Source organism: Amphiura filiformis, chromosome 5 (assembly GCF_039555335.1).
Source record: "Amphiura filiformis chromosome 5, Afil_fr2py, whole genome shotgun sequence".
NCBI classification, from domain to species: domain Eukaryota; kingdom Metazoa; phylum Echinodermata; class Ophiuroidea; order Amphilepidida; family Amphiuridae; genus Amphiura; species Amphiura filiformis.
Window position 1 is genome coordinate 63,512,179 of NC_092632.1, and position 26,520 is coordinate 63,538,698.

Consider the following 26,520-nt stretch of genomic DNA (forward strand, 5'->3'; position numbering starts at 1 on the left):
CTACATGCTGCTCGAGAAATGTATGTTTCGTATAAGTATAGTTTGCTTTAGTATATGCATCATCACGATGGATCGTGAATTGTATTCAAAGCACAGGTCGTGTAATAACACGATAAAGAATTATCATATCTGGTAATCATTGTTAGCAGGCATAATTCGGATCAATTAGTTTGACAAACTGTCAATTTATTTAATAGTGAGTGTACCACAGAAACAGGATTGGATTTAGATGTGTTGGTATCAAAATATACAGTACAGCTTAAAGGAAGGTGACCTGATATATTTGGGAAATGGAATTCTTTAAAATTGATGTATAACATTAAAAATATCATCCCATTCAAGCATTCATGCAAAAAGAACACAAATGTTTCTTGTAAATGGGACTAATTCTTTATGGAATTACTGACATTTATACAGCGTGATAATATAGTCTACAGTGATTTTATTAATGATATTCCTGTAATAAATTGACATCAAATGAGAGATTTTATTTTTCTTATTAACATACTGAAATTAGGAGTTCCAAATCGGTGTATTTCCGGAGATATCATCAAAAAAAAACTGTTGAATTAGTCTCAAATGTGGTACACTGAGTAAAGTTTTTTGATGATTTCTTTGAAAATATACGGATTTGGAATGCCAAATTTTAATATGTTAATGAGAAAAATACGAGCTTTCACCTGATACCAGAATCTGCATTTTGGTGGGGGGATAAGGCTGTCAATCAGGTTACCCACCTTTAACAATTTATCAAGATATTTATGAGTTTGCTTGACTTTTGAGAACTTTATTGGTAAAAGATATTAGGCAGAATACAGTTAAATGCTGAAAGTGTAAGCTGTACTGTATGTCTTGAACTGTCTATGGCCTAGTCAAGATAGATATGAGAATCAAATTATTATTAAAAATGGAATTGATTGGAAATCACAATTTTGTACAAAATAAACATTGAAATAGCCAATATTTATGATTTTGTGTACAGGATGGCCATATTTGTTGGTAAACAATAAAATGAAAAAGGCGAAAAGTATGTATAAATGGAGTATTTGTTATTTGACTTGATTTGTGTTAAAGAGTTAAATCACTAGCTGAATTAACAGAAATTGCATTTGGAGGTGATTATAGTGACTACATCCTCTTCTATTTCATCAACAGTGGCGTAGGGGCCAATCCATCTGAAATTGCTGAAAAACGGCTTGTGTTCCCCCAATCAGACCCGGTGCCCCCATGTGATGACCCACGCTACGCCACTGTTCGTTCGTCAATATACTATTACTATAGCCCTTACTAGCCCTAAGTCGTACTATGACTTAAATGGCAAAAAGACAAAAATGGTTCAGGATGAAGTGGCAATGCAATGGGCTATAATATTCCAGTTGATATCCACATACATCGACTGCTCAGTGCCACAAGTGGGCAAGTGCAATAGCTACCACTCGGAGCTGTCGAGTGCAGATCCGTCGGAACACGCTTTTCAATACGGAATAAATGCTATTACCTCATCGTGACATCATCCAAGCAGCAAAGTTAATTTCCCATTGAAAAAGCGTTATCCGACGGATCTGCAGTCGACCATTCTGCACTTGTAGGTGCCATGTGCAGGTGAATGCAACATACCATGTGTAAATTGCCAAATGTTCACATGGCATCTATTTCACTTGCCCACTTCTAGCACTAAGCAGTCGACATGACCTTATTCTTCCACGCATGGAGTATGAATTTTAAATAGGGTTACCACATGAATAGGTGACTCCATTTGAAATCTCCACCACCTTTGTGGGGGATTAAGGTTGTGTCTTCCATAGGCAGTTGGGAAATCGGTGTGGCAATGTAGACTACTTTTATTCTGGCTTAACAAATGAATCCTAAACAGGGCCGGATTTACCATTGGGCCAGGGCCCCCAAAATTGCCCCATGCATCTTCCTTTTAGCCCCAATAACAAGCATGTTTTAGGACAATTACAAAATTGTGCGCGCTTCGAGCGCATTTGTCCGAGAAGCAGAATTCACCTTGATTTTGGGTAGTCTGAAATTGATTTGTTTCGTGCGCTTCGTGACCCAGTAGCATCGAAACAAAATATGCTCGTCCGCCTCTAAATCGTGGATCTTATACGTAAACCAAAACTTGGTCACTTTAGTACACATGCCTTCCTCGGTACGTGAGTTTGGGCCTCCAAATTTTGGCCTGGCCCTGTGTGAGTGGCCCAGGGCTAGTGCCGCCGATATGGGGGGGGGGGTTAAGGGGTGCGTTGCCCGGCTCCTAGGGGGCCCGTATAAATAAAAAAAAAATACCTCATTGGGTCACATAAAAGCAAAAAAAAAGAGACCTCAGGGGCCCATAAAAAAGGGGGCCCAGACGTTCATTTTACCACCGGGCCCGTAATGGCTCTCGGCGGCACTGCCCAGGTTTCCAAAAAGGTAAATCCGGCCCTGATCCTAAATGCTCCAAATAAGCGGATATTCGTGTGCATGTAACCGTGGTAACGGAAGCATAGGCCTACATTTAACAGTTGTTCATGATCAGATGATGATCTGATGATAGAAAGTGAAAGAACGAAATTGGTTGGTGACCGTATTAATAGTCCAGTCCAGCACGTGGTTCTTAGGCCTGTAATATAAAGTATTTGCGCCTGGTATTTTGGGTAAATGCATGCATAAAAAAATACAAAGGGAGGCAATTAGTAAACATATTAAGGGGGTACTACACCCCTGTGGTAAATTTGTGACTATTTTTGCATTTTTCTCAAAAAATAATAACATACTGGTAACAAAAGTTATGTATATTATTGGGGCAAGGAGTCCAATTACTACACTGAAATTTCAGTGACTCAAGATAAGCGGTTCAGTATATATGATAGGAAACGAGGTACATCCTAGCGGTACCTTATTTCTTATCATAAATAACAAACCGCTTGAGTGGGTCACTGAAATTCCAGTGTAGTAATTGCATTCCTTGCCCTATAATATACATAACTTTTGTTACCACTGTGTTATTAGTTTTTGAGAAAATGCAAAAATAGACACAAATTTATCGAGGGGTGTAGTACCCCTTAAAAAAAGTCTTTGACATTTGACGCCCAACTTCCCCAAATCTTTCATGGTAAAACTGTACCAAAGATGACCAAAATAGAGACTAAGGAACACTTTTTGATGAAAAACTTGGAAAATAGCACCCCCCCCCCCAAAAAAAGACCATTTTAGGAGGGGGTTAAATAAGCGGTATTTTGTTGTTGTTTTCTTTTAGAAAAAGATCCACATTCAGCTGGATATTCCGCACCCGGCCCCGCCAATAAAAAAATTTGGATCGTGTAATATCGTGACCAAATGGTGGTAGGCCTACTCAGTTTGAAAGTGAAAACTGAGTCTATACATGCCCGTTTCAAGATCTCTCTGTGCTTATGAGACCGTGTTTGGATCATCGAGACTTGCATTGTTTTGAGACATTTGTATTGTTTTGAGTTCTTTGTTTTTTGATACCTTTGTTTGCTTTTTTGAGACCTTTGTTTGCTTTTTATGAGACCTTTGTTTTTGAGACCTTTGTTTGCTTTTTATGAGATCTTTGTTTTTGAGACCTTTGTTTGCTTTTTATGAGATCTTTGTTTTTTAATCCTTTATTTGTTTATTTAGACCAGTGTTTGTTTTTGAGACCTTTGTTTGTTTTTTGAGACCTTTGTTTGATTTTTGACCGTTTTGACAGTGATAGCCCCCATATTTATATACGTGCCCAGCCTTTTGCTTTTTGAGACATTTGTTTGCTTTTGAGATCTTTGTTTGCTGTTTGAGAGCTTTGTTTGCTTTTTATGAGACCTTTGTTTTTTGAGACCTTTGTTTTTGAGACCTCTCTATGTTTTTGAGACCCTTGTTTGCTTTTTTGAGACCTTTGTGTGCTTTTTATGAGACCTTTGTTTTTTCATACCTTTGTTTACTTTTTATGAGACTTTGTTTTTGAGGCCTTTATTTGTTTATTTAGACCATTGTTTGTTTTTTGAGACCTTTGTTTGTTTTTTGAGACCTTTGTTTGCTTTTTTGAGACCTTTGTTTGCTTTTTATGAGATCTTTGTTTTTGAGACCTTTGTTTGCTTTTTACGAGATCTTTTTACAATCCTTTTAAGTCAACTCTGTCCCCTTAATTTTGTTATCCTGCTTCACTAGAACCACCAGCACTGTTAACCCACAGTCGTACTTTTGCATCCCTGGAAACATAGCATACAATTTGACTAACTCAAACGGAATTATAAGTTGAAGTTAGCATTAACGTGTCCACCAAATTGAGATGATTCAATTGAAAGTTGTGGCTCTAGGCCTCGTTAGCATCAAGCAGTGCTTGAAACCGCTGTGAACATATCATGCTGTCCCTATATCTTATTGGTGAGACGGAGTTGATCGCATTTACCAGGTGTGCCCTTAATTTTGACAGTGACAAAACAGGATAGGTAATTGCATGTGTTCTCATTCATTAAGAAAAAATAAGGTCAGTACTTGCTTGCTAGATTTGCTTCAACTTTAATACGATGGATGCATTGCTGTAAATGCAGTGTAACTATTGTGCGTCTCCCTAGTAATACTAGTATTGGCTCTGAACACGTGAACTTGAATTTGTGGGCCAAAAACAGAAACAAAATGTATCAAAAGTGCATGGACATTTAGAGAGTGTTTTGAGACCTAAAATCTGCCTCAAAAGTCGCAACCCATGATTTTTATCGGTTCTTTTGTATTTTAAACTATTTAAACTATGGTCTTCAAAGTTGTTAGTTTTACATAAAACAGCCGGACGGTTAGGCTAATATTCAAAAATAAAGTAATAAAGCATCATAATTTTCAATGCATGCGCAATTTAACTCTATTTGAAAAACCCGCGGCTATCAATTCTCAAAACATGTAACCCAGGGCGCCACTCAAGTATGATAGTGTACACATGCATGACCAATTTTTTTAAACACCCACTAAACGAGTTTTACCCTGCCCGCAAATTTAGCCACTAAGGCAATTTAATATAGAATTTACCCCAAATGTGTTTTTGGCTAGTAAAAATGTAGGCCTACCCATTTTGGACTCGTAATTTACCAAAAATTTGAAGAGGTACCCTAAACAAGTTGTTCAGTTTCACAAAACTATAGGCCTAACTTTATTCTTGAAAATCAGTGTTTTTTAGACCATAAATGCGTCGCGCGCGTAACTTGCCTACAAAACACCGCTTTTTACTTGTTTTTTTGGTCACGCATGTGTAGGCCTACATATATACCATTTATGTGAATGCCCCCCCCCCCCCACGGATATGTAAGGGATCAGAATTGGACAATACTGATTTGCATTCTTTCTCATGGTGCTGACCAAAGTATTTTTCAGTGTCATGTGACTTCTGTCACGTGAAAGCCTACGCGGTAGTGTTCTGGTGCCTGAACATTATTGAATGAAATGACGCTCATCTGATACTAGTATAGGCCTACAATGTTAACGTTTTTGAAAAATGTTAATAAATGTACGTCTGATCCATTTATTTCGGACTTCGTGAATGTGGAAAACGACATTTTGAATGTTTGAGCTGTAGTGTGTGTAATCTGGTTATGAAAAGAAGGTTTTTTTTGTATATGGGGAGGAAAACTCAATCATAGCATGGAAGAAAGAGATCTCTTTCTTCCATGATCATAGCGAAGTCCGCTGTGGATATTACCTTTACGGTAGATGCGTAAATATCTTTAGAAAGGAATAGGCTTCAAGTCGACTTCAATCCGAATGTCAATGACACCTTTAATCAACCAATGACTCCACAAATAGTATACCGACTCTTATCAAAATATTGGTTGCAAAATACATCGTACAAATTTAGGTAAAACTACAATGAAGGGGGTTCAGAGATGTGAGAGTGACCGATATAGAGGTAGGAACAAAGCGAACCCGTCGAGCAACAAATTGGCGCTGATATTGCGTCCTAAGGCGAGGGTAATTTTTAGCCCCAAGGTTGTGTACAAGCTACGGGACGTAGTACGCAATGTGAAATAATCACGCTAATGATACGGAGAGCTACAGCGTCGTGATTCATCAAGTAGCGAGACGGATGATAAGAAACATTACAGCTTTCACTCACCCATCGTCTTACCTTGTTTGAGACAAAAGGTGAGTGCATGATGCATGGGAGTATCGGGTGAACCGTACATTCAACTTTATATAATTTGGACTTAACAAGCCAAGCTCAGCAAAGTTGCTTATTAAATTTTGTCACACATTAGAGGTGACCCCTGTTAACTAGTCAGAAGTTTAGTCACTCAATATCAACACCACACCTTAAAACTTTAAACATATGTATAAAAATTTGTCTTCATAAAGACCTCTTACAGAAATTTTAAATTATTTTTAGTTTATTGTAAGAATTAATTTGGCAACAGGAAGATAATACAGTGTTGCCAGTCTTCAGGAAATTTCCTGATTTCAGGAAATTTTACTCGGATGATTCTGTACAAATGTATAGGCAATGTACATTTTTCAGGACATTTTTTGCCATTTCAGGATTTTTTGACATCACTGACTGGCATCTCTGATAATATGAGCCAATTTATACTTAAAAAGATGGTAATATTAATATATATAGGCTATTTGGGATTTTGTGCAGTCACGATTGATGATTTGTTCACTGTACACCCCGGTGTGGTAAGTGTACATTATTACTCCGATGTGATTCAAGCTGAATCAGTTCTCACATTAAAATTCTATGATAAAGATGATGAATTTTTTTAAGAACATTTAAACCAAAATTATTTATGGTTTATTAGATATGAAATGGAAAGCAATAGGGTGTACGCATTCTGGGTCGCATTGACAGGCGAAACTTTCTTGCTCAAAGTTCTGTTTTAATGATCAGCCGTTACATACCAGTTGTACATCATTTAGCAACATGGTGCAGGACCGTGCAGTTGAAGGGGAAAAAGATAAAAAGACAAAGAATAAATATAAATCACAAATGGCTTTATTCAACAAAACAATGGAAGAAATTAGGAAGATTAAACACATGACATAATTATCATCGTTATAGTAATTTTAAAAGGGTATTTCGTGATCCACAGCTTCATCCCCCACTTTTCTCAAAAAAGGTGAGATTTTTATACCACTGGAAACCTCTGGCTACATGTACCAAAAATTTCTTGCAGATTAATTCGTTTAGCAAAAATATTGTCAAATTTGAATTTCGTTCTGGTATACCAGAACGAAATTACAACAGTGGCCTACGGAGCAGTGTAATAGTACACATAATTATGCATAACTCGCAAGTTACGCAAAATCGGAATCAACTGAAATTTTGAGAATAAACTTTTTTCATGGATATCTACTGAAAAATGTCATAAAAAGAGGATGCTAGGATCACGAAATCCTTTAATATACAATTATGTATTTAAAAGGTTACTTCAGCTTCATAGTCAAATTTGACTTAAGATCTAGTCAAATTTGACTAAAGGTCTAGTTGAATTTAAAAGGTCTAGTCGAACTGGACTAAGATTCCTTTGGTCAGAAAGCATGTCAAATTAAATATTACTAAATCCATGTCAAATTTGACACAATTCGGGCCCGGAATTCGGGTCCAATACACTCTAAAAACGATACTCATTTTTGAATACACACTTGTAAAATATATGTCAAGGGAAACTATTCAGATGTAATGGGGACATGACAGATTTCTCTTCAAAATGAATCGGATATTCTCATCAAAATGACAACTTATCAACCCTAGATATTATTTGATAACATTTGCCTTGTCATTTTAAAATGTCGATCTTATCAAATATACAATGAATGGATTCTTGTCAAAAATGAAATGACCAAACTTATAGTTTTTAAAGTGTCGGTTTAAAATAATACACCAAAGTTAAACGTATATCTCATCAAAACGAAAATAAAAAATATGGGGATTCTTTTAAAAAATGAATAGTAGAAATTAGAGTGTATAACATCAATTCGGGTAAAATGTGATTAGAAGAGATCTTATGTTAGTCAAATTCGACTAGACCTTTTTAAGTGTGTACAGTAAAATATTTCAGAGCTTTTCATGAATAGGGCCTATAGTTGTGGAACAAGAAATAAAGGTTCTAGATAGAACCTTTTCTGTCCTCTCAGAAGAACCCTCCCTCTTGAACCTCTGAAAAGATTCCTTAATTTTGGAGAACCCTTTAAGGATCTCTAAAGAACCGAAAACGGGTCTGTATCACGTTTTTGGGACCATTTTCGATGATTTTGGAACCATTTTTGGTTCTTTAGATAACCTCCAAGGGTTTTCATGAGAGGACAACTTTAGAACCTTTTAGAACCTTTATTTCTTAGAGTGAACCATGCCTACGTTATGCATTTATCGTATATTGTTATTTTAGTACCATTTTGTATTTAAAAATTTGACTTAATCTTAAACAAATTAATTATACATGACGTCAGTTTATATTTTCATGAAGCATAATTATAATTAGCTCATAAATATTTTAATGAAAATGTAATATTCCATTTATATATAGTATAATAGGTCACTTATTTAAATAATGAAATTGTGTTTTCAGACAGTAAAATAGTTTTATGAAATGTCATTTTTATTAGGCCAAGTAAAAATAAAAACATGTTTCTCGTCCGGGTTTTAAAAAATTAGGAGAATGAGGGATTTTTATTTTCTATTTTTATTGGAAAACAACGCTAAATACCTGTATTTGGCACCATATTTCGGGTATTCGACATACAGATTGATATCTGAGAAAAAGGAGGAGGCCCTTTTTATTTTATTGTTTTGAGAGGTAGCTTTAGTGATCACAAAACTCTTCTTAAATGATGTATTATGCATTTACAAAGCCGTAAAATAAGTTTCAACTTCTGAAACATCTTTTTCAACATGTTATAACTGAAAGTTTACAAAATAAAAAGAAATTTGAAAAATCTTCAAAAAATGAGGAGGGCGCGGACGAGAAACATGTATTTTTTTTACTCGGCCTTAGCACACCGTTTTCATGCATGATTTATGTCATTTCAATTTTTGAGAAAATGTACGGTAAATATTGCAATTATTTTATAAAATTCAATTTGAGAATACTTTCGTATAAACACGATGATTAAGGGGTGGGGTATGAACCTTTAGACAGTATTTATTGTGGGACATTAGAGCACATCAGACATATCGAATTGCATTCTGAATACGAAGAATGTCCTTCTGATATCAAATAATTTTGATTATTTGAATTCGCAATGTAATACACATTTTATGGCAAATGATTATAAATTGATATTTTTGATATTTAACAGTACTCGAAGTAAACTTTATAAATCTGATAATATGTAGGCCTACTTAAAGTGTATGTAGGTGGGATGAAAAGCCGACGATCAATTGAAAATTCTGACCTTTCGTATTGAAGATATGGATTTTTTTTCCAAAACACAAAAAAAAATTAGGTCTTTTTGGGAAAAAAATCCATATCTTCAAGATGAAAGGTCAAAATTTTCAATTGATCGTCGGCTTTTCCTCCCAGCTACATACACTTTAAGAATATATCATTAGATTTACTTCGAGGACTGTTATATATCAAAAATGTGAAAAATATCAAATTTTAATAATTTGTCATAAAATTTGTATTATATCGTGAATTTCAGAAAATGAAAATTATTTGATATCTGAAGGACATTCTTCGTATTCAGAATGCAATTCGATATGTCTGATGTGCTCTCATGTCCCACAAAAAATACTGTCGAAACGCTCATTCTAGATCCCTTAAGAAGATAAGAATACCATAATATAATTTTGACAATGAACAACGTTTTAGTTATATCATTAGGCCTATGGAAGACGCTCCCTTGGTGTTCGCTGACCCTATTTCCGTACATAGAGGAACTTCATTTGGATAATTCTCTTCTCTTCTAAACATGCACACATGTGTAACTACCGATAGCGTCTTTGGCAAAAAGTCAATTGGGGAATTTTTTTTGGCAAATACATGCAGCAAACTCATATTTCAGCCCAAATTGCTGATAAAATCATGAAATTATATAGCACACGTTCAGCAGGAACTTATTGCATATCCTTGTTTGAAGTTAATATTTTTGTTCGAATCTATAAATGTGATCATGCAAAAAATAAGTATAGCAGATTACTCGTTCGTGTAATTCTCAATTTAATATAACGCTCTCTTTTCGTTCCTGACTAATACACACAGACAGATGCACCCCACACACACACCCGACATACGATTCCAATACCCCCCCACACACACCCCCCCACCCACACACCCCAACACCCCCTTGAGCCATCTGCGATCAAAATAAACACTATATACTAAAATGAATAAACAATATAGTACTACCAATTAGTGGCAAGTTTTTGGCATGGCTGTTGCAAGTAAAAACTTCAATAAAAATACACACGTTATATTTTAATAGAATAAATAAGTCAACTATATTTAATTGTTAGCACTCGTTTGGCATGAACTAAGATCTGTATCTACATTATACTACGTGAACATTCCGATCATAACTAATGTGAGTAAGTTGATATTAAAAAATAGTGATTTGATACGAATGCTATTTCTACTTCATAATTAGAAACGCATAACTGTGCGAGTATTAAAGCAAGCACTTCGCGTTTGAGTTGATGTCAGAACAAAATATATAATATACAAATCAAAGAAAGTATGACGTAACCTTTGCCAACAAAACAATTGTATAACTATTATTTTGGTGGCCCCACTTCATCTGGTAAAACTTTTAACTATTTACTATTTATTATGCACTATTGCACTTCAAGATGGATGACCCCATTGACCGTACATGATTTTCTCTAAAGTTCCACTTTCTCCTCATTTTTGAATAGACACTTGTCACATTTGACACGGGAAACTATTCAGATGGGAGACATAACAGATTTCTCTTCCAAATGAATCCGATATTCTCATCAAAATGACAAGAAACTCATCAAATAGATATTATTTGATAACATTGCCTCGTCATTTTGAAACGGCGATCTTGTCTATGAATAGATTCTTGTCAAAATGACCCAACTTATATCAAATTCGAGTATAGTTTGACTTGTCAGAGGATCTTGTCAAAACGATAGTAGTTTTACTACTGCACTCCAATAGTAGTAAGAATACCGGTCACATGCGATACACAAACGCAAACATAAAAAGTGGAGCCACCAAAATGTTCAAGCACACATTTTAAGCACACCATTGGAGCAGGTGTAGTTACAGAAAATATATCCAGAAGGCTCCAGTCTCAACTTCAACACGAATGGAGTTTTCCAAGCATATTATCCGAACCTACATCTAGAACGTCACACACAGAAACCGCATGATTGCACTCTCCTTGTCCCGACCGTAAGATCTACGGCAGAGAGAGAGAGGACACATTCATTCAGTTGTGTTTCGTTGCCGGTTTTAGTTAGTTGTGCATTTATTAGGCCTAAATCATTCCTAGCCTGTCGCATGATTACTAACATTTAATTTGCATAAACACTCTTATTAATGTTGTACATAGTACAATTAGTCAATCTAAATTCATATACATACGGACGGGATATTTGCATAGCACACTATATTCAGTTAATATTTACATCTTTCTACAACAACCCAATTCACTGTGAACCCAATTGTTCGCTGGCGATCCATCGCATAACGATATCTGTAGGGCCTAGGGCCTACAGATAGTGCATGAAAGCTACAGCGAAGGCATTCAGGTGGGTGTATTACAGAAACCTAAGCAACTTGTCCTCCACAATGATTAATCGGCTTCATTCCTTTTTATGTACCGGTATGTAGATGACACTTTTCTTCATTTGAAAGACTACCAAGTAGAAGGTGATGATATGATGGGCTTAGTTGTTTTTCTCACTTCAAACCGTTCACATCCGCACAACTTGGACTAAAGAGGGCGAAAATATCGATAAAGGTAGAATACGGTCCCGTTTTTGCCATGGTCGCTACACGCGCTCAGCGAATCGCACAAGGCACTTCACGGGTTATTTACGGACGATTTATAGTCATCGGTATTCATCAGTGTGCGGTACTCACGACGCATTGTACTAAAATATATTTTCTATAAAATTAATGTTCTTCCCCGTTTAAGAAAATCCAATGTAATTTGCATGATTTTGTAGGTCAACCATTGGATCGTCTGGGGATCGTCCGAGAAAATGACCACAACTCTTTAGGCCAGACTATATAGCCCAATGTCTTTCCGTTCTGTCGCGTTTTCGGTTGTAAGTAGCTGCTTTCGCAATTCTCGGCCCACGGTTTTCCCCTCGAGTGATTAGCTTTGTTCAAGCTCGACAGCTCTGATGTTAGCCGCTACGGAGGGAAGACGCCGGCGGAAAATTACCTGATGTGTCCGTCGCAAGGGGAAATCGCCCCTATCGCCTACAAGACGTCGGACAATAAATTATCTGTAAAGAAAGTGGACATGATCAATCCGCTGAGATCGCGATCCGGTGGTATACGTATAACAATACTTTCCAAGCAAGACAAATTCACATTTCTTTGACAATAGGCATATTCCATACGTTTGTGGGAAAATGTCATAAATCCGAAATATCGTGATGTAAATCATTGAAAATTCAATCAAGACGTGGAGTCAACGGCAGTAGATGTCGGTACGGTGCTCAAGATGTCACCTACAGTCGGAAGAGGACTGCCAGTATTATTTCTGCACACTTTACTCGATAATGCACCACTAAGGGGAATGGACTGTTGGGGTGTGGTACACGGGACGGCAGACATAGCAGCAGTTGCTGCGGCATTTAACATTGCCAAAGAAGCCGCAGCTGAACCAGTTAATGGTGACGGCGTAATTACGCCTTGTTCACTACTCACAGGCAATCCGAGTGTCGAACCCATAACCGAGTTGTTGTGATTCGCAAGCATTGCAGCAATGGCGGATGTTGTCATCGGATGAGAATCGGTGCCTGGTATTGAAGATGCACTTGTCAGGGAGGCAACGGGAAGAATCTGCTGCATCATTAGATCGGGCAACCCAAATTTGAATCCAAATCCGGGGAAATCAGTCAAGGTCGTAAGGTCAGGGTGATCTGGAGGCTCAGTCTTAACGGCGATGTTACCGTTAGTTGGATAAGATCCACCAGTAGTTACCGAAGTAACTGAATGAGTGATTGCTGATGAGATGGCTGATGTTGATGTTACGGCAGGCAACGACGCGGCTATAGTTGCTGTTGGAATGGTGGCTTTCGCTGCGTTCACCAGTGAGATGGGTATGGGGTGATCCGTTGGTTGTGATCCATACTTCGCGCCAAGCACGAACTCTTTTTCCAGTGTGTTTTCATCGCTGGATGGAATACTGTTGTTGTTTGTCTCTATGCCCATATCGCTGAAACAGAAAAGAAGAAATAAACATTTATTTAAAATAAATGGTAATTAAATCTGTATAACTATAATTTCATGTATTGAAAGTAATATTCGTGCCACTTTTCATGATAAAATGTGTAAAATAAATTGCAGTGACAGTAATTACTAGAAAACTAGATGTCAGAAGTCATGTTTTATTATATAATATACATTGCTATTATTTCCTGTTCACGTTTTATTAAGTAAAATCCTGCCAGGGGGGGGGCTATCTTAATCATTGATTGTCGTGTAATTGCGTTCATTTATAGATGTGCGATTACGACTTTGGACGTTTCCATTTAATGAGCACGATTTTTAGTTTTGGTAGCTACGGCACGCCATACTGCAAACATGGTATAAACATACTACGAGAAGTTGCGTCTCGCGGAAAAACTACATTGCAATTAATTTTCTGTTTTCTTTGTAAAGCTGATGGGACCGACCGGTCCAGAATATATTTGAAAATAGCGGTAGGGCCTATATGCCTACTACATGTATATGCATTATGAAATTGCAATTTTTCTATCAATATCCGTAAAAGATTTACCATGATTACTAAAATGTTGGTTAAATCAGGGATGTGAAATGAGCGTGTAAGATGTGCGACCACAATTTCAATATCGCCAGATTGGATGTGAATATCATGGGGTTCTGACATCATCATTACGACGAGTGCAGAAACATGTTGACATTTATCATGGTTATTCAATCAACAAACCATCCAACTCCATACAGGTGAACATTTATTTCTGTAAACTTTATTTCTGTAAACTTTATTTATTTATTTATTTATTTATTTATTTATTTATTTATTTATTTATTTATTTATTTATTTATTTATTTATTTATTTATTTATTTATTTATTTATTTATTTATTTATTTATTTATTTATTTCATTTATTCATTTCATTTAATCATTTCATTTATTCATTTCATTTTACTTTATAAGGTGTTTTCTAGAAAATATCCAGATATGGTTACTAGATACAAAGAAATAAGCAATTTTGTGTGAATAGTAACGAAATAGGCCTGCAAACGTTCTGTGTTTTATGAGGAGAAGAAAGCTCACGAAGGCACTAAAACTAAATTCATATTTGTAAGTAATTCTAAAATGCATCTGGAAAACGCGGCTGCCAAGATCCCAGTACATTTTCGAAATTTCAATAATTATTTATACATTTCACCATGTTTACAAGAGATCGAGATGAACTTTTCGTTTTTGTTTTAAAGTCCACTCTACATGTTTTAAGTTTATAAGGGTGGGGATAATAAAAATTAGTTATCAATTTTTGCATTCTCAAACATGCACATTTTTTGACTCAATATTAGTTTATTTCACCATTAAACAACTTCTACATAGGTAAAGCAAAATTGTGTGGTGGGACCAGGGACGAACATATTTGGCCATCCTTTACAACAAGTTAAACATTCAAGACGAAACACAATCACAATCAAAAGACATATCAAGGCATAATTATGTGCAGACAACGACCGGACAGGACACGTGAGAAGGGATCCCATTGTAGACTTGCAAAGTTCTACATTTTTAATATCCAAGTCACCCTAAAATATACACAAATATTTTAAATAAATTGAATTACATCTAGACACCTCATCGTTTTACTAGTTCAAAAATGGCTGAAATACTTGGGCCTCGGGTACATTAGGGCTATATACTTTCATTTTGTTAGACCCAGAGATTTGGCTAGACCATGCAGACCTCTTTTCATTAGGGGCTGTGCAATAATGCAATAATTATGAGCCCCCCCGACCTGCCAAAATATTGCTTGCCCCCCCCCCTCTCCTTTTAGGTTTCCAATTTGCCAACTTCAAATTGGCTAGATACGAGTATATGATTCGAGCGTATAGTGAGCAGGAAATTTTGCATTATTTGAACCTCTCAGCCGGCCAAAAATGCCCCCCCCCCATTTTACCCTCCCCTCATAATAATATTGCACAGCCCCTTAATGATTTTGGGTCCATAATGTTAGACATTTGAAATTTTGAAACTATAAAACATTGTTTGATGCTCACTTGCTACCGATTTCTTTTCTTCAGACAAATTCCCCCCAGATAAGAATTATATGAGATTATATGGCTGGTGACACTGGGGTTAGGGTATAATCTTCCAATCTTATCTGAATCTTCCATTTCGATCTGTACAATGCACTTTCGCACTTCATCCGAAAAAACGTGAGTGCGTTTAATATGTAGGCCTATATAGTAGGCCTATATTGGGCCTATTATCATGATATATAGACCTAAAAACCAACGGCGACCTATATACTATAGGCCTACAACTGTTTAACATTTTTGTTACATTCCATAGGGTCTATTCAATTTATATCAACGGAAGTTCTGCATGGGAATATCAGATACGAAAATATTTCGTTTAATGACCACATTAGGCCACATAAAATAAATGTTTTGGTTCTCGACCAGAGGATTTTCATAAATTGATGAGAGAATGGGTTCTTTTTTCTTCTTCTTCTTCTTCTTCAATGTAAAATGAGGATCTTCGGTCTGTTTTACAGATCTTTATTTCCAGGATCTGTAGTCTTTTCCAGCATGCAGTGCTCGAGGAAAGAAAAGGGCCATTTTCTTTCTTTTTTCAATGTAAGATTCTGACAGATAAGCCCCATAGAGTACCACAAAAAGACTTGGAATTAAGTGATCCTTGTTCTCTAATAACTGAAACTGAAATAACTTCTTCATATATGTACAAAGTTTTCTTAAAGCATTCAAAAGTCAATTTGTTTTGAAAACCCTATTTACAAAATCAGCAAATTTCAGAAATAAAGGCGGGAGGGGACGAGAAACAAAACATTATTTTTTCCAGTCTTATCTCAACGAACGTATTCTGGTTAGAATCTTTTGCCTATGCCTCAAACCTCCATGCTCAAATGAACTCACTTGCTCGCTCACTTTCGTTTTCTTTCACGACTCCACTGATCTTCCAAACCATTTTACCATACGATTCAGACATATTTAAAAGTCATAACTAAATCACATACATATGTGAATATATAGTACTGTGACAAAAATGATAGATATAATAAAAAGGAGATGAAGAAAACATCATTAAGTCCTTTGAGTCGAACAAATAAACTGTGCCTTAGGGTGTTGCAGAATAGAAGATGTTCAGAGAGTTGACATTCAATAGATTCTCGGGGTGTCATCAGACTCAGCCAATGTAGCAATGGGTGCCAATTGATGACATTTAATGCATTACAGCATAACGGACTATCTTTAATAGTTTATATGCTAGCTTGTACCTACTTTTCAGAAAGTTAAACAAATTCCTAAAACTGACAGATTCGCGTTAAACAATAGATGAATTTGGTCTAACAAAAGGGCCTGTCAATCACATTTATTGGTTACACCTTTTTACACATTGACGTATAATTTATTAACATGCTGCGATATAGAAGTGCCAACAAACATGTACTTTAAACTATATTGCAAAATAAAAAACACATGTGTCATAATTTGTCTCATGCAAGAATACAATGGTCAACATTGATAGCCACATTAAAACAAAACATTCCCCTCCTGAAATCCGTAACACTTGAATTAGGATCATCAACCATCATTATTACGATAAAAAGATTACAGATATTTAATTATTTTAACAAGACTCTTTCTCAACAGAGTCCAGCTTTCCCTTTTAAAGGGAAATTTTATCATAACTGGGCTCTCAATTACATCTTGGCTCTTCGGTACAGGGCTTTCCATTGGCTACTATACCCTATTAAACCCTAACCCTAAACTTAGGGTCAGTGGTATTATGGCAGCAAAAAAAAGAAGAAATGAAGCGCCCGGAGCAACGGGCAGCCTCCCTCTAACATGGAATATCTTTACCTTCCCCCCTTGTGGGATTGTTGGCCACCGTGATACTGTTTAGGCCGTTGTCAAATTGTTCCCCCGCGAATTCACCCCCCCCCCGGAAAAAAAATTCTGCCTATACGCCACGGATGTCATATAGGAGACAACAAAAGAATGTATGTTAAAATCTTCTATTTGTTCAAGATTTCAAGTTTTTCGTATACAATTCTCGACTCCATTGCAAAATCCAAAATGTTCATGATGTATTTTGAGAACAATAGGGCGATTGGCCATGCATTTTGGTGTAGGCCTAAATTGCTCGTGTCATAGTGTACGCGACGTGATCATGCTGTGAAATAGGTCAAAATTTATAAATACTTTCACTGGTTCAAAAATCAAAATATTATGACTCAATTCTAATTGCCTTTTAAAGCTGCATTAGCGGCATGATCGTGCATGTCTGGTTCGAATATCTCTTTAACATCATAGAAAAACGGTTCTAAGTAGAACCAAAAATGGTTTCTGGAGCAGTATGTGTAACCAGGGAAGTGCAAATGTTAGAAAGAACCATTTTAGACCTGGTTTCTTAAGCAGTATGCATGTGTAATCTTTATGGTTCTATACAAAGGACAGGACAAGGTTTTGCAGAGGCCAAGAATATTTTGGGTATTCAAGAACCTTTTCTCTTGAGGGTTCTACATAAAGGACGGCAAGAAAAGAACCCTTTGCTCCAAGTTTCCGACTCAGAAATCAAACACACTGGAAACGGTGAAATCGGCAAGTATCTGCATCATAAAAAAATAAATTTAGGCCTAACTAATTACAAAACTAATAGTAACTGAATTGATTGACGAATTAATGAATATTTAATGAAATAAACAACTAATAATCAGATAATAATGTTTGTGATCATACGATCAGAACAGAATTTTATGCAGTGTTGAAAACGGGTTTGGATAATGTGCGAGTTGCGAGTGCGAGTTGCGAGTTGTGAGTTGCGAGTGCGAGTGCGAGTTGCGAGATGCGAGTTGCGAGTTCGAGTTGCGAGTTGCGAGATGCGAGTTGAAATTTGCGAGTTGCGAGTTGACATTTGCGAGTTGTCAAAGGAAGTTGCGAGTTGGTTTGCGAGTTGCGAGTTGACATTTGCGAGTTGAAATTTGTGAGTTGCGAGTTGAAATTTGCGAGTTGTGAGTTGAAATTTTGCGAGTTGCTAAGAAGAGTTTCGAGATGATTTGCGAGTGTTGTTCACAATGGGCATTTAATTAAAGACTACATGCAATTGAGTGTATTGACAGTTGCTTTGAAAATATTTCTCCTTATGATACATGTATGATAGGCCGATATCTTTAACGTTAAAGTTGCAGGTGACTTTGTGGTGATGTTTTACAAGTACACATTGTGTAGCACTACTTTCGGGCTCTGTTGCTTTAGTAGTATACTATCAAGCTGGGTTGCCTTCATCTTGGTTGTGAGTGAAACGAGCACCGAGCTTAGCGAGGGCTACTATTGGTGGAATATATCTTGGATCATCATAGGTATCAGAGTACAGCACAGAGCCTGTGCTACATATAGGCCTATAACAGGAAAGAGCTCTAGTGGTGTCATGCATCATTGATTCTCTCACATCTGCACAAACAGGTTATAAATTACCTAGACTTGTGCCCGAGTCTACCTCGTCTGAGTCGAGCTGAGTTGATTCGAATTTGAGTCTGAGCCAAGTCAGAGTCCTTTTGTATCAGAGTCCGAACTCCAGACCAGGGTGCCAAGTCTGAGCCAAGTCTGAGTCCAGCAAACTATATGAACTGAGTCCGGCTCAAGTCCTGACTCAGTCCGAGTCCATGTTCAAAATTAAAGTTATGAACATAATATCAAAGACTCCAAATAGAGATAAATTTGAACCAATCCTATTTATGTATAGTGTATGGGAAGCACAGTGGCCCCATGGTTCAGGTGAGAGCATCATAATCGAAAGATTGCGGGTTCAAGCCACACTGAGGCCAGTGAGTTGCGTCGTTGAACAAGATAGCTTAATTCCCAATTGCTTTACTCCACCCAGGTGTAAAATGGGGAGCTGCTGGGGGTAATCACAATCTAAGTCACTGACAGTACCTGCGCATCAGTTGTGCACTTGGTAAAGCGGAAATATTCTGACATATCCTAATGTTAGCGGAATTGTTGAAGTGTGCTAATAATTTAGGTCATGCCTAGCTGAAGCACACATTAAATCTCCAACATTTATTTATTTTTATTTATTTATTTATTTTAAATTTTTAGTGTACACAGCTACAATGTGTGCATGTGTTAAATCGGTATCTGGCCCTGACTGCACAGGTGTACATGTTACATACGTAACACATACCCCATCCTACATTGTACATACATGTAACAGTATGAAACCTTTGTGCTACCTGCTACATACATGTTATAACTGATATATTGTAATGTATTTTCTGTGTTCACATTTCACCTAGATGTTCCGGTGGCTGGATCGAGTTCAGAGGTGTTGTTTAAATAGATGAGGAATTCAATAGGACATCCATTCATAAAAAATAATTTGAAGTGATAACTGTTAATGCAACCCATCTCCGATATTTTGTATAGAGTCACCTATATCAACATGATCAAAATGAATCTTTAGAACTTCGCATATTTGTGAGTGTGTTGATATTGTTTCTCCTCTGTTTAAAAAGCTCACTACTCTCTCAGGACTGCTCTCTTTTATAACAAAACTGGTGAACATTTATATTTTGTCTAATTTTGAGAAGAAAAAACTGTTTGGAATTGACATCACATTAGTCAGTTCAATTAAAGCAATGTTTACAGTAGCACATGCTTGAACCTTTCTATTCCTTTGTCTGGAAAATTTGATACCCCACTACATCTCATTATATAATTGAAAATAATCAAACACTATAATGTGGTTGAGCTTGAGGTATGAGCAGGGAATCATAGACGATGGTCATATTTTTATCTCTCAACATAATATTGTCCAACGTTGTGCATGCAACTAGAGCACAGGCAATGAAGGTCTAGTTCCAATAGGGGGTAAAACAATTTCTGTAAAAATTTGACAAATTAGCAACTCGGAAGACCTCGCAAATGTAAACTCACAACTCGCAAATTTCAACTCGCAACTCGCAAATTTCAACTCGCAAATGGCAACTCGCAACTCGCAAATCAACTCGCGACTACCCTTGGCAACTCGCAAATACCAACTCGCAACTCGCAAATCAACTCGCAACTGCATGCCCTTGGCAACTCGCAAATTTCAACTCGCAACTCACAGATTTTCAACTCGCATCTCGCAACTCGTACTCGCAACTCGCAACTCGCAAAATACCTTTACCCGTTGAAAACGGGTATTGATTCATTTGTCAAGGTGGTTTATGTCATTCATCCTCAAAAGCGCCGGGTAAAAAAAGGAGTGCAAAAGCAGGGCAGAATGCTGATGAGGTTACCATGGTAACTGGTTTCATGGAAGAAGTTACATCCAGGGTTTAACCAACAGTGGGCTAAACCATAGCACAGATCCTGGAAGTTTCTTTCCAGGATCTGTGACCATAGACTGCATAAAATGGTTACATAGGCCACAGATCCAGATTATTTCCAGGATCTGTGCATAGGCCTACATTTTGTATCTGTGGTATGAACGTTTGGACAGTATTTCAGACATATCGAATTGAATTCTGAATACGAAAAATGTCTTTCTGATATGATTTTGATTTTTTGAAATTCGCGATTTGTATTTAATATGACAAATTATTAAGATTTGAAATTTTTTAGATTTTTGATATTTAACAGTCCTCGAGGTAAACTTTCTAAATCTAATGATATGTAATGTACTTGTATGAAGCAAGGACGAAAAGCCGACGATCAAATGATAATTTAGACCTTTCGTGTTGAAGATATGGATTTCCCAAATATATCAATTTTTAATCATTTGCGATAAAAGTCGCGATAAATACAAATTTTATGATAAATTATTAAAATTTGATATTTTTTAGATTTTTGATAAAACAGTCCTCGAATTAAACTAGTAAATCTAATGATATGTACTTTTAAAGGGGCATTTCGTGATCCACAGCCTCATCCCCCCACTTTTATCAAAAAAGTTGAGATTTTTATATCGCTGGAATACTCTGGCTACATAATGTTTATGTACAAAATATTTCTTGCAGATTAATTCGTTTAGCAAAGATATCGCGAAATTTGAATTTCGTTCTGGTGCACCAGAACGAAATTACAACGTATTGTCTATGGAGCAGTGTAATACACATAATCATGCATAACTCGCAAACGCAAAATCGGAATCAACTGAAATTTTGGGAATATGCTTTTTCGTGGATATGTACTGAAAAATGTCATAAAAAGAGGATGCTAGGATCACGAAATACTCCTTTAAGTAGGCTTATGTAGCTGGGACGAAAAGTCGACGATCAAATGAAAATTTTGACCTTTCGTGTTGAAGATTTTTTAATCATTTGCCATAAAATGTGTATTATATCGTGAATTTCAAAAAATCAAAATTATTTGATAGCAGAAGGACATTCTTCGTATTTAGAATGCAATTCGATAAGTTTGTTTGTATGATGTGCTCGCATATCCATGTCCTACAAAAATACTGTCCAAACGTTCATAGTCATACCCCAACCCTTAATAAATTCATACATTTAGTTGCTGCACTTCCTATCAAAACGTCCGTAAATTTCTTCTCCTTCATAATTTTAGCATTGATATCAAATATAATTTCTTCTTCATTCAATTATCAAAAGTGTACATTCAATTTTTATGTTACGTTGAGTCATCCAGAAGTTACGAGAAAAATGTAACATTTTGTTCTGAACTTCTGTGGTCCAGAACCCAGGTCTGCTGTGTCTTTGCATGGACATGATTTTGTTTTCTGGCACGCTGAGGTCATATGTCACAGGTGTCTCGCATATGATTTGGTTGAGAATTTGGAGAGGGAAAGTACCGAGAAACTCTCACAAGTCACATAAATAAAAGTTGATATAAAATAGGCCTAGCAGCTAGATGTCTATACAAATAGCACAGAATACTATAAGTTAATACACTTCCATGGTTAATATAAAGCCCATCAATGAAAATGAGCCATGCACTTCATTTGTCTTCGTTTTATAAATGATAAAATCGTCCAAAATCTCACCATCACATAAGGAGGGGCATGGGAGTTGAAGACCGGTAAATTTTGCTAAATTCTTGTTCTCATAATTTATTTGTCTCACTAGTGGGCAAAGTTTGTATGTTTATTTTTCTCTCTAAAAAAAACCCATGTCTCCCCCTCCCCATCCCCGGAAATCAAATGGTGCGCCTCTTCCCGGGGGCACTCTAACTTTGGAGGTGACGCGTATGTAGGGCTGTTAAGACCCCCTTTTCAGCATCGCTGTCACCCAAAGACCCCATATTTTTTTACTAACACATGCTCGCTCCGCGCTCTGTCACCCGAAGACCCCCTATTTTTCCATTTGATCTGTCACCCAAAGACCCTTACAAGTTCAATTTGAAGAGCAACTTTCATTTATCACTGATTTTGTTACTTATTTTGAAAAAATAATGAAATTTGAAGCCATTTAGAACTAGAAATTCGATTTTCGAGGTTTTTGTGTCGCTGTTTTGGTTCTCACCCAAAGATTCCATTTAAAAAAAAGGTCAAGTTCTCACCCAATGACCCCATATTTTTTATATTTTGCTCTCACCGAATGCCAAAAATCATGCTCTCACCCAATGACCCCATATTTTTTACATGTTGCTCTCACCGAATGCCCCTTAGTGCGAAAGCGCCAGCCCTACACCTATATCCATTTCAAATTGAAGTGCCCCCCCGGCGCCTCTTACGTGAAATTTAACCATTGTTGGGTATTTAAAAAAATTTTACGCAAAGGATGTTTTACTCAATGTTCTAACAGTGTTGGAATTAAAGAACTTTATACACTGATATATATACTCAATATAAAATAGATAGGCCTAATGGTAACAAATCAAGGCCCTCGACTTTGGCTATCGACACGTTACTATCAATTTCTTACTTTAGAACAATGACTTTCAATTGATTGGTTGCTTTGGTACATGCCTTTGTTCTTAGGTAATGACATTGTTACGGATCGGTAGACGTGTGATTTATCGCATCCGTGTTCCCGATTTCAAATTGTTTATGCGTTGATCATTCACCACCTTTGCTTGCAATGAAAGTGACAAATAAGAGGGCAATAATAATGTGAACAAGATACACCATGGAAACATCAAATCCCTTTGTCTTTGTATATACAATACCATGAAAGACTAAGAGAGGAAAATTAAGACATTTTTATTACTTATTATATCTACATTATCTATTTGTATTAGTGGTGACAGCAACTCTCTTAAAATTTGATGAGGTATATTGACAAAACGCCATTAGGGCCTAAAAAATCAACTTCATTTTGGGTTTAATTGTTGCATAATTTTTCACGTTCAACATTTAAAATATCTTGTCTGTACCCAAGACACTGCCATGCTATATGATATATTCTAGACCTTTTTAAACGTTCTAATTAATTGATTTAATACCATTTACCTGCTTTATTGCTTTCAAACTATTACAAATTATATGGTGATTGTTTATTGATACTAAGTAATCAAATCAACCTATAATTAGTTTATACGAAATTAAATCACAACAATTTATTTGCAAAGCTTTCCAATTACACGCTTGGCCTTCTAGCTTTGTTAATTAGATATAACTCTTAACTTTTGTTTACACCACCGAGGCACATGGTTTATCGGCAATGAGGCACATGGTTGGTCATGTGACAGTCTTTACCATTATTTACCTGAAGGCTTAATATGGCTTGCATGATCCCATAACTGTACTTTTCAATAAACAACGAATAAACAAAGATGTTTTAAACAAACCCATGAGTTCATTTCTTTAAGAAGTATTGTATATTTTTCTTTTTGAATTCATTATCGACTGTATTTAATAGGCCTAAAAGTTTCATATATTTAATTTGAAACATACAACTTTCGGGTATCTCTAGCTTTATGAACTTCTTTTATAGAATCCTTACAGGCAGATGCATAATCTTACACTTTTCATACCCTGTGGGCTGTTGGGGTTCGAGCCATTCGACTCCTTTTCAATGGATGCAAAATTACAACCCCCATAAATAAGCACAATTACCCAATCTCAACATTCAAAATATACAAGCAACGTTTTCTTAAAAGTAATGCCTAGATGTGAAAAAAACCGGTTTTAATATCCTTATAGTGTAAGAGAACACGAAATACATATGATTAGAGTTTGGGTTATGGTTATGGTTAGGGTTAGGAATTAGGGTTAGGGTAATGGTTAGGGTTAAGGTAGGATTAGGGTTAGGATTAGAGTTGGGATTTGTGTGATATTCTCTTAGTCTTAATACACGAAGGATACATCAAAAATAAAACGACCCTGCCAGATTGTCTTTACACTGGTATTATTTAATACGGATAATTTTAATACATCCAATATTTTGCATTAATATTAGTCCTCTTTTTATGCATATCATACACACCCCGTCATATTTTAAAACTTAAAATATCTAAATATATATTTTAATTTACACACAGCCTATTACACAGGGCAGAACACGGGGCAGAACAGCACGATCATGATGATGGGAATGTTTCGGAATATCTTGTTTATTTCCGTTTATGATTCGAAACCAAAATACAGGAACTGCTATAGATAAAAATGCTTTTCTAAATATCGGCCCATTATGTGAAGTTAACCTCGATTTCCGATTTTGAAATAATGCAAGTATAATATTATTGATAAACACCCCTATCTGAAACATTAACTTGCACAAAATATCATTAACCATTTGACCTATCAAGTTTATACTGAAAGGTCAAAATACTTTTAAATCGGACAACTTTCTTCGTTACATATAAATGTATACAGTATAGAGATGCTTAAAACTAGAGGACGTTCCCCTCTGGGACGTTCCTGAGGTTATAACAATTAAAAAAACAAAAGCAAACTTTTTTTAAAGTTCGTGCTCTGCTGCCATTTTTATTCCATATTTTTCCCCTTGACATGGTTGACTAGTTTCATTTTGAAACAAAAAACCCGATATACCGTAAATTTCTGAATTTTGCTTACCTTCTACACGGAGCTCTGTCTCTCTGTCTTCTGTTCTTAAACCAATTGCTTACTTGGGTCAAAGTAAGACCTGTAAGTTTTGCTAAGTTCCTCTTCTCATCTGGTGTAGGATATTTATTCTGTTTGTAACATTCCTTCAGCGTATTTCTTGCTTTCTCTTTAAAACAATACACCGTCTCCTCTCCATCCCATATTGTTCTTGGAAGTGGGAATTTGCGCCGGATTCTATATTTGTCCACTGCACCTAAAGCACGACCGCGAACTTTTTCAGCTTCCCCGTAATGCGCTTTATACCACAAATCTTGCAATTCTATGTGAAAAGTTGAACTAAAGTTGTAACTTTGTAAAATGTTGTAGAGTTCTTTAAAATTGCCTTGGTGGTATGCAACGGCGGATCGCGCTCGGAGAACCGTTTCGTTTCTTTGTAGTGTTTCATCGGGTGGTAATGTCCATAAAAACCTGGCTAGCCTTTCCATATTTCCCTCTTGTCGTAAAGCCTCACAAACACATACAACTTGCTGGGCTGAAAACGATAAAACATTGACCCCGGTGGGATCAATGCTTGATGGTTGTAATGTCGCAGTTGCATTTGACGTTGCAACAGAGCCTTGATTAATATTACTGTTGTTACTGCATCCATGTTGTTGTCCGGCGTCAGTTCTATCGGTCAATGTCGCATCCAAAGCATCCTCTTCGGGGCTATCCCCGGCTCCGGTAGCACCCAGGGTGATATCTGATTCCATGGTGTTCATGCCCGGCTCCAATTCGCCACCACCCGTCTCAATTTGCGATTCCATATAACACGTTGGTTGGGTGCACTGCGATAGCTTATAGTTCACCAAGGCCCTGCTTGTAGTGTCGGCCGCTCAGTGCGACAGATATGAGGGAGGATAGAATTGCAAGAAAACGCATCGGGGTAGAAGGTCAGACGAAAAGGAGTATCGTCAAATGTGAATTAATAAACCAACCTAGTCCAAGTTCAACAAGTACATGTACCCGCCTTATCTGTGCTTTATACCAACGTATACCAGCAGACAGAACTACCATGAAATTGAGAGGGCCTGGCACTGAGGTCGCGAATTGTGATTGGTCGAATTTGTTACCTCCTGTCGAGTACACTGGCTTACTTGGCTGTCAGCGCAGTCTTTCCATGATCTGTGCTGTCAGGCAAAATTAGGCTGATGATAACCGAAACCAGATGGACAAGGGTA

At 36.6% G+C, this 26,520-nt stretch overlaps 1 protein-coding gene across 1 annotated transcript; it reads right to left on the reverse strand.

The window, feature by feature from the left end:
* Positions 1–12,052: 12,052 nt before the first annotated feature.
* LOC140153515 (uncharacterized) lies at positions 12,053–26,310 on the reverse strand. The gene is made up of 2 exons (XM_072176287.1): positions 25,310–26,310; positions 12,053–13,329 (listed from the first exon to the last, which is right to left on the reverse strand). Exons 1-2 carry the CDS (start codon positions 26,104–26,106, stop codon positions 12,567–12,569), a joined length of 1,560 nt encoding a protein of 519 aa, XP_072032388.1. The 5' UTR covers positions 26,107–26,310; the 3' UTR covers positions 12,053–12,566.
* Between the last annotated feature and the right edge of the window lie 210 nt (positions 26,311–26,520).

Excerpts from the sequence above, each read along its gene's own strand:
- LOC140153515 (XM_072176287.1), bottom strand. The coding sequence starts at position 26,106 with ATGGAATCGCAAATTGAGACGGGTGGTGGCGAATTGGAGCCGGGCATG. Across the intron at positions 13,330-25,309 it reads GACAGAGCTCCGTGTAGAAG|CGATATGGGCATAGAGACAA; the intron begins GTAAGCAAAATT and ends TTTCTGTTTCAG.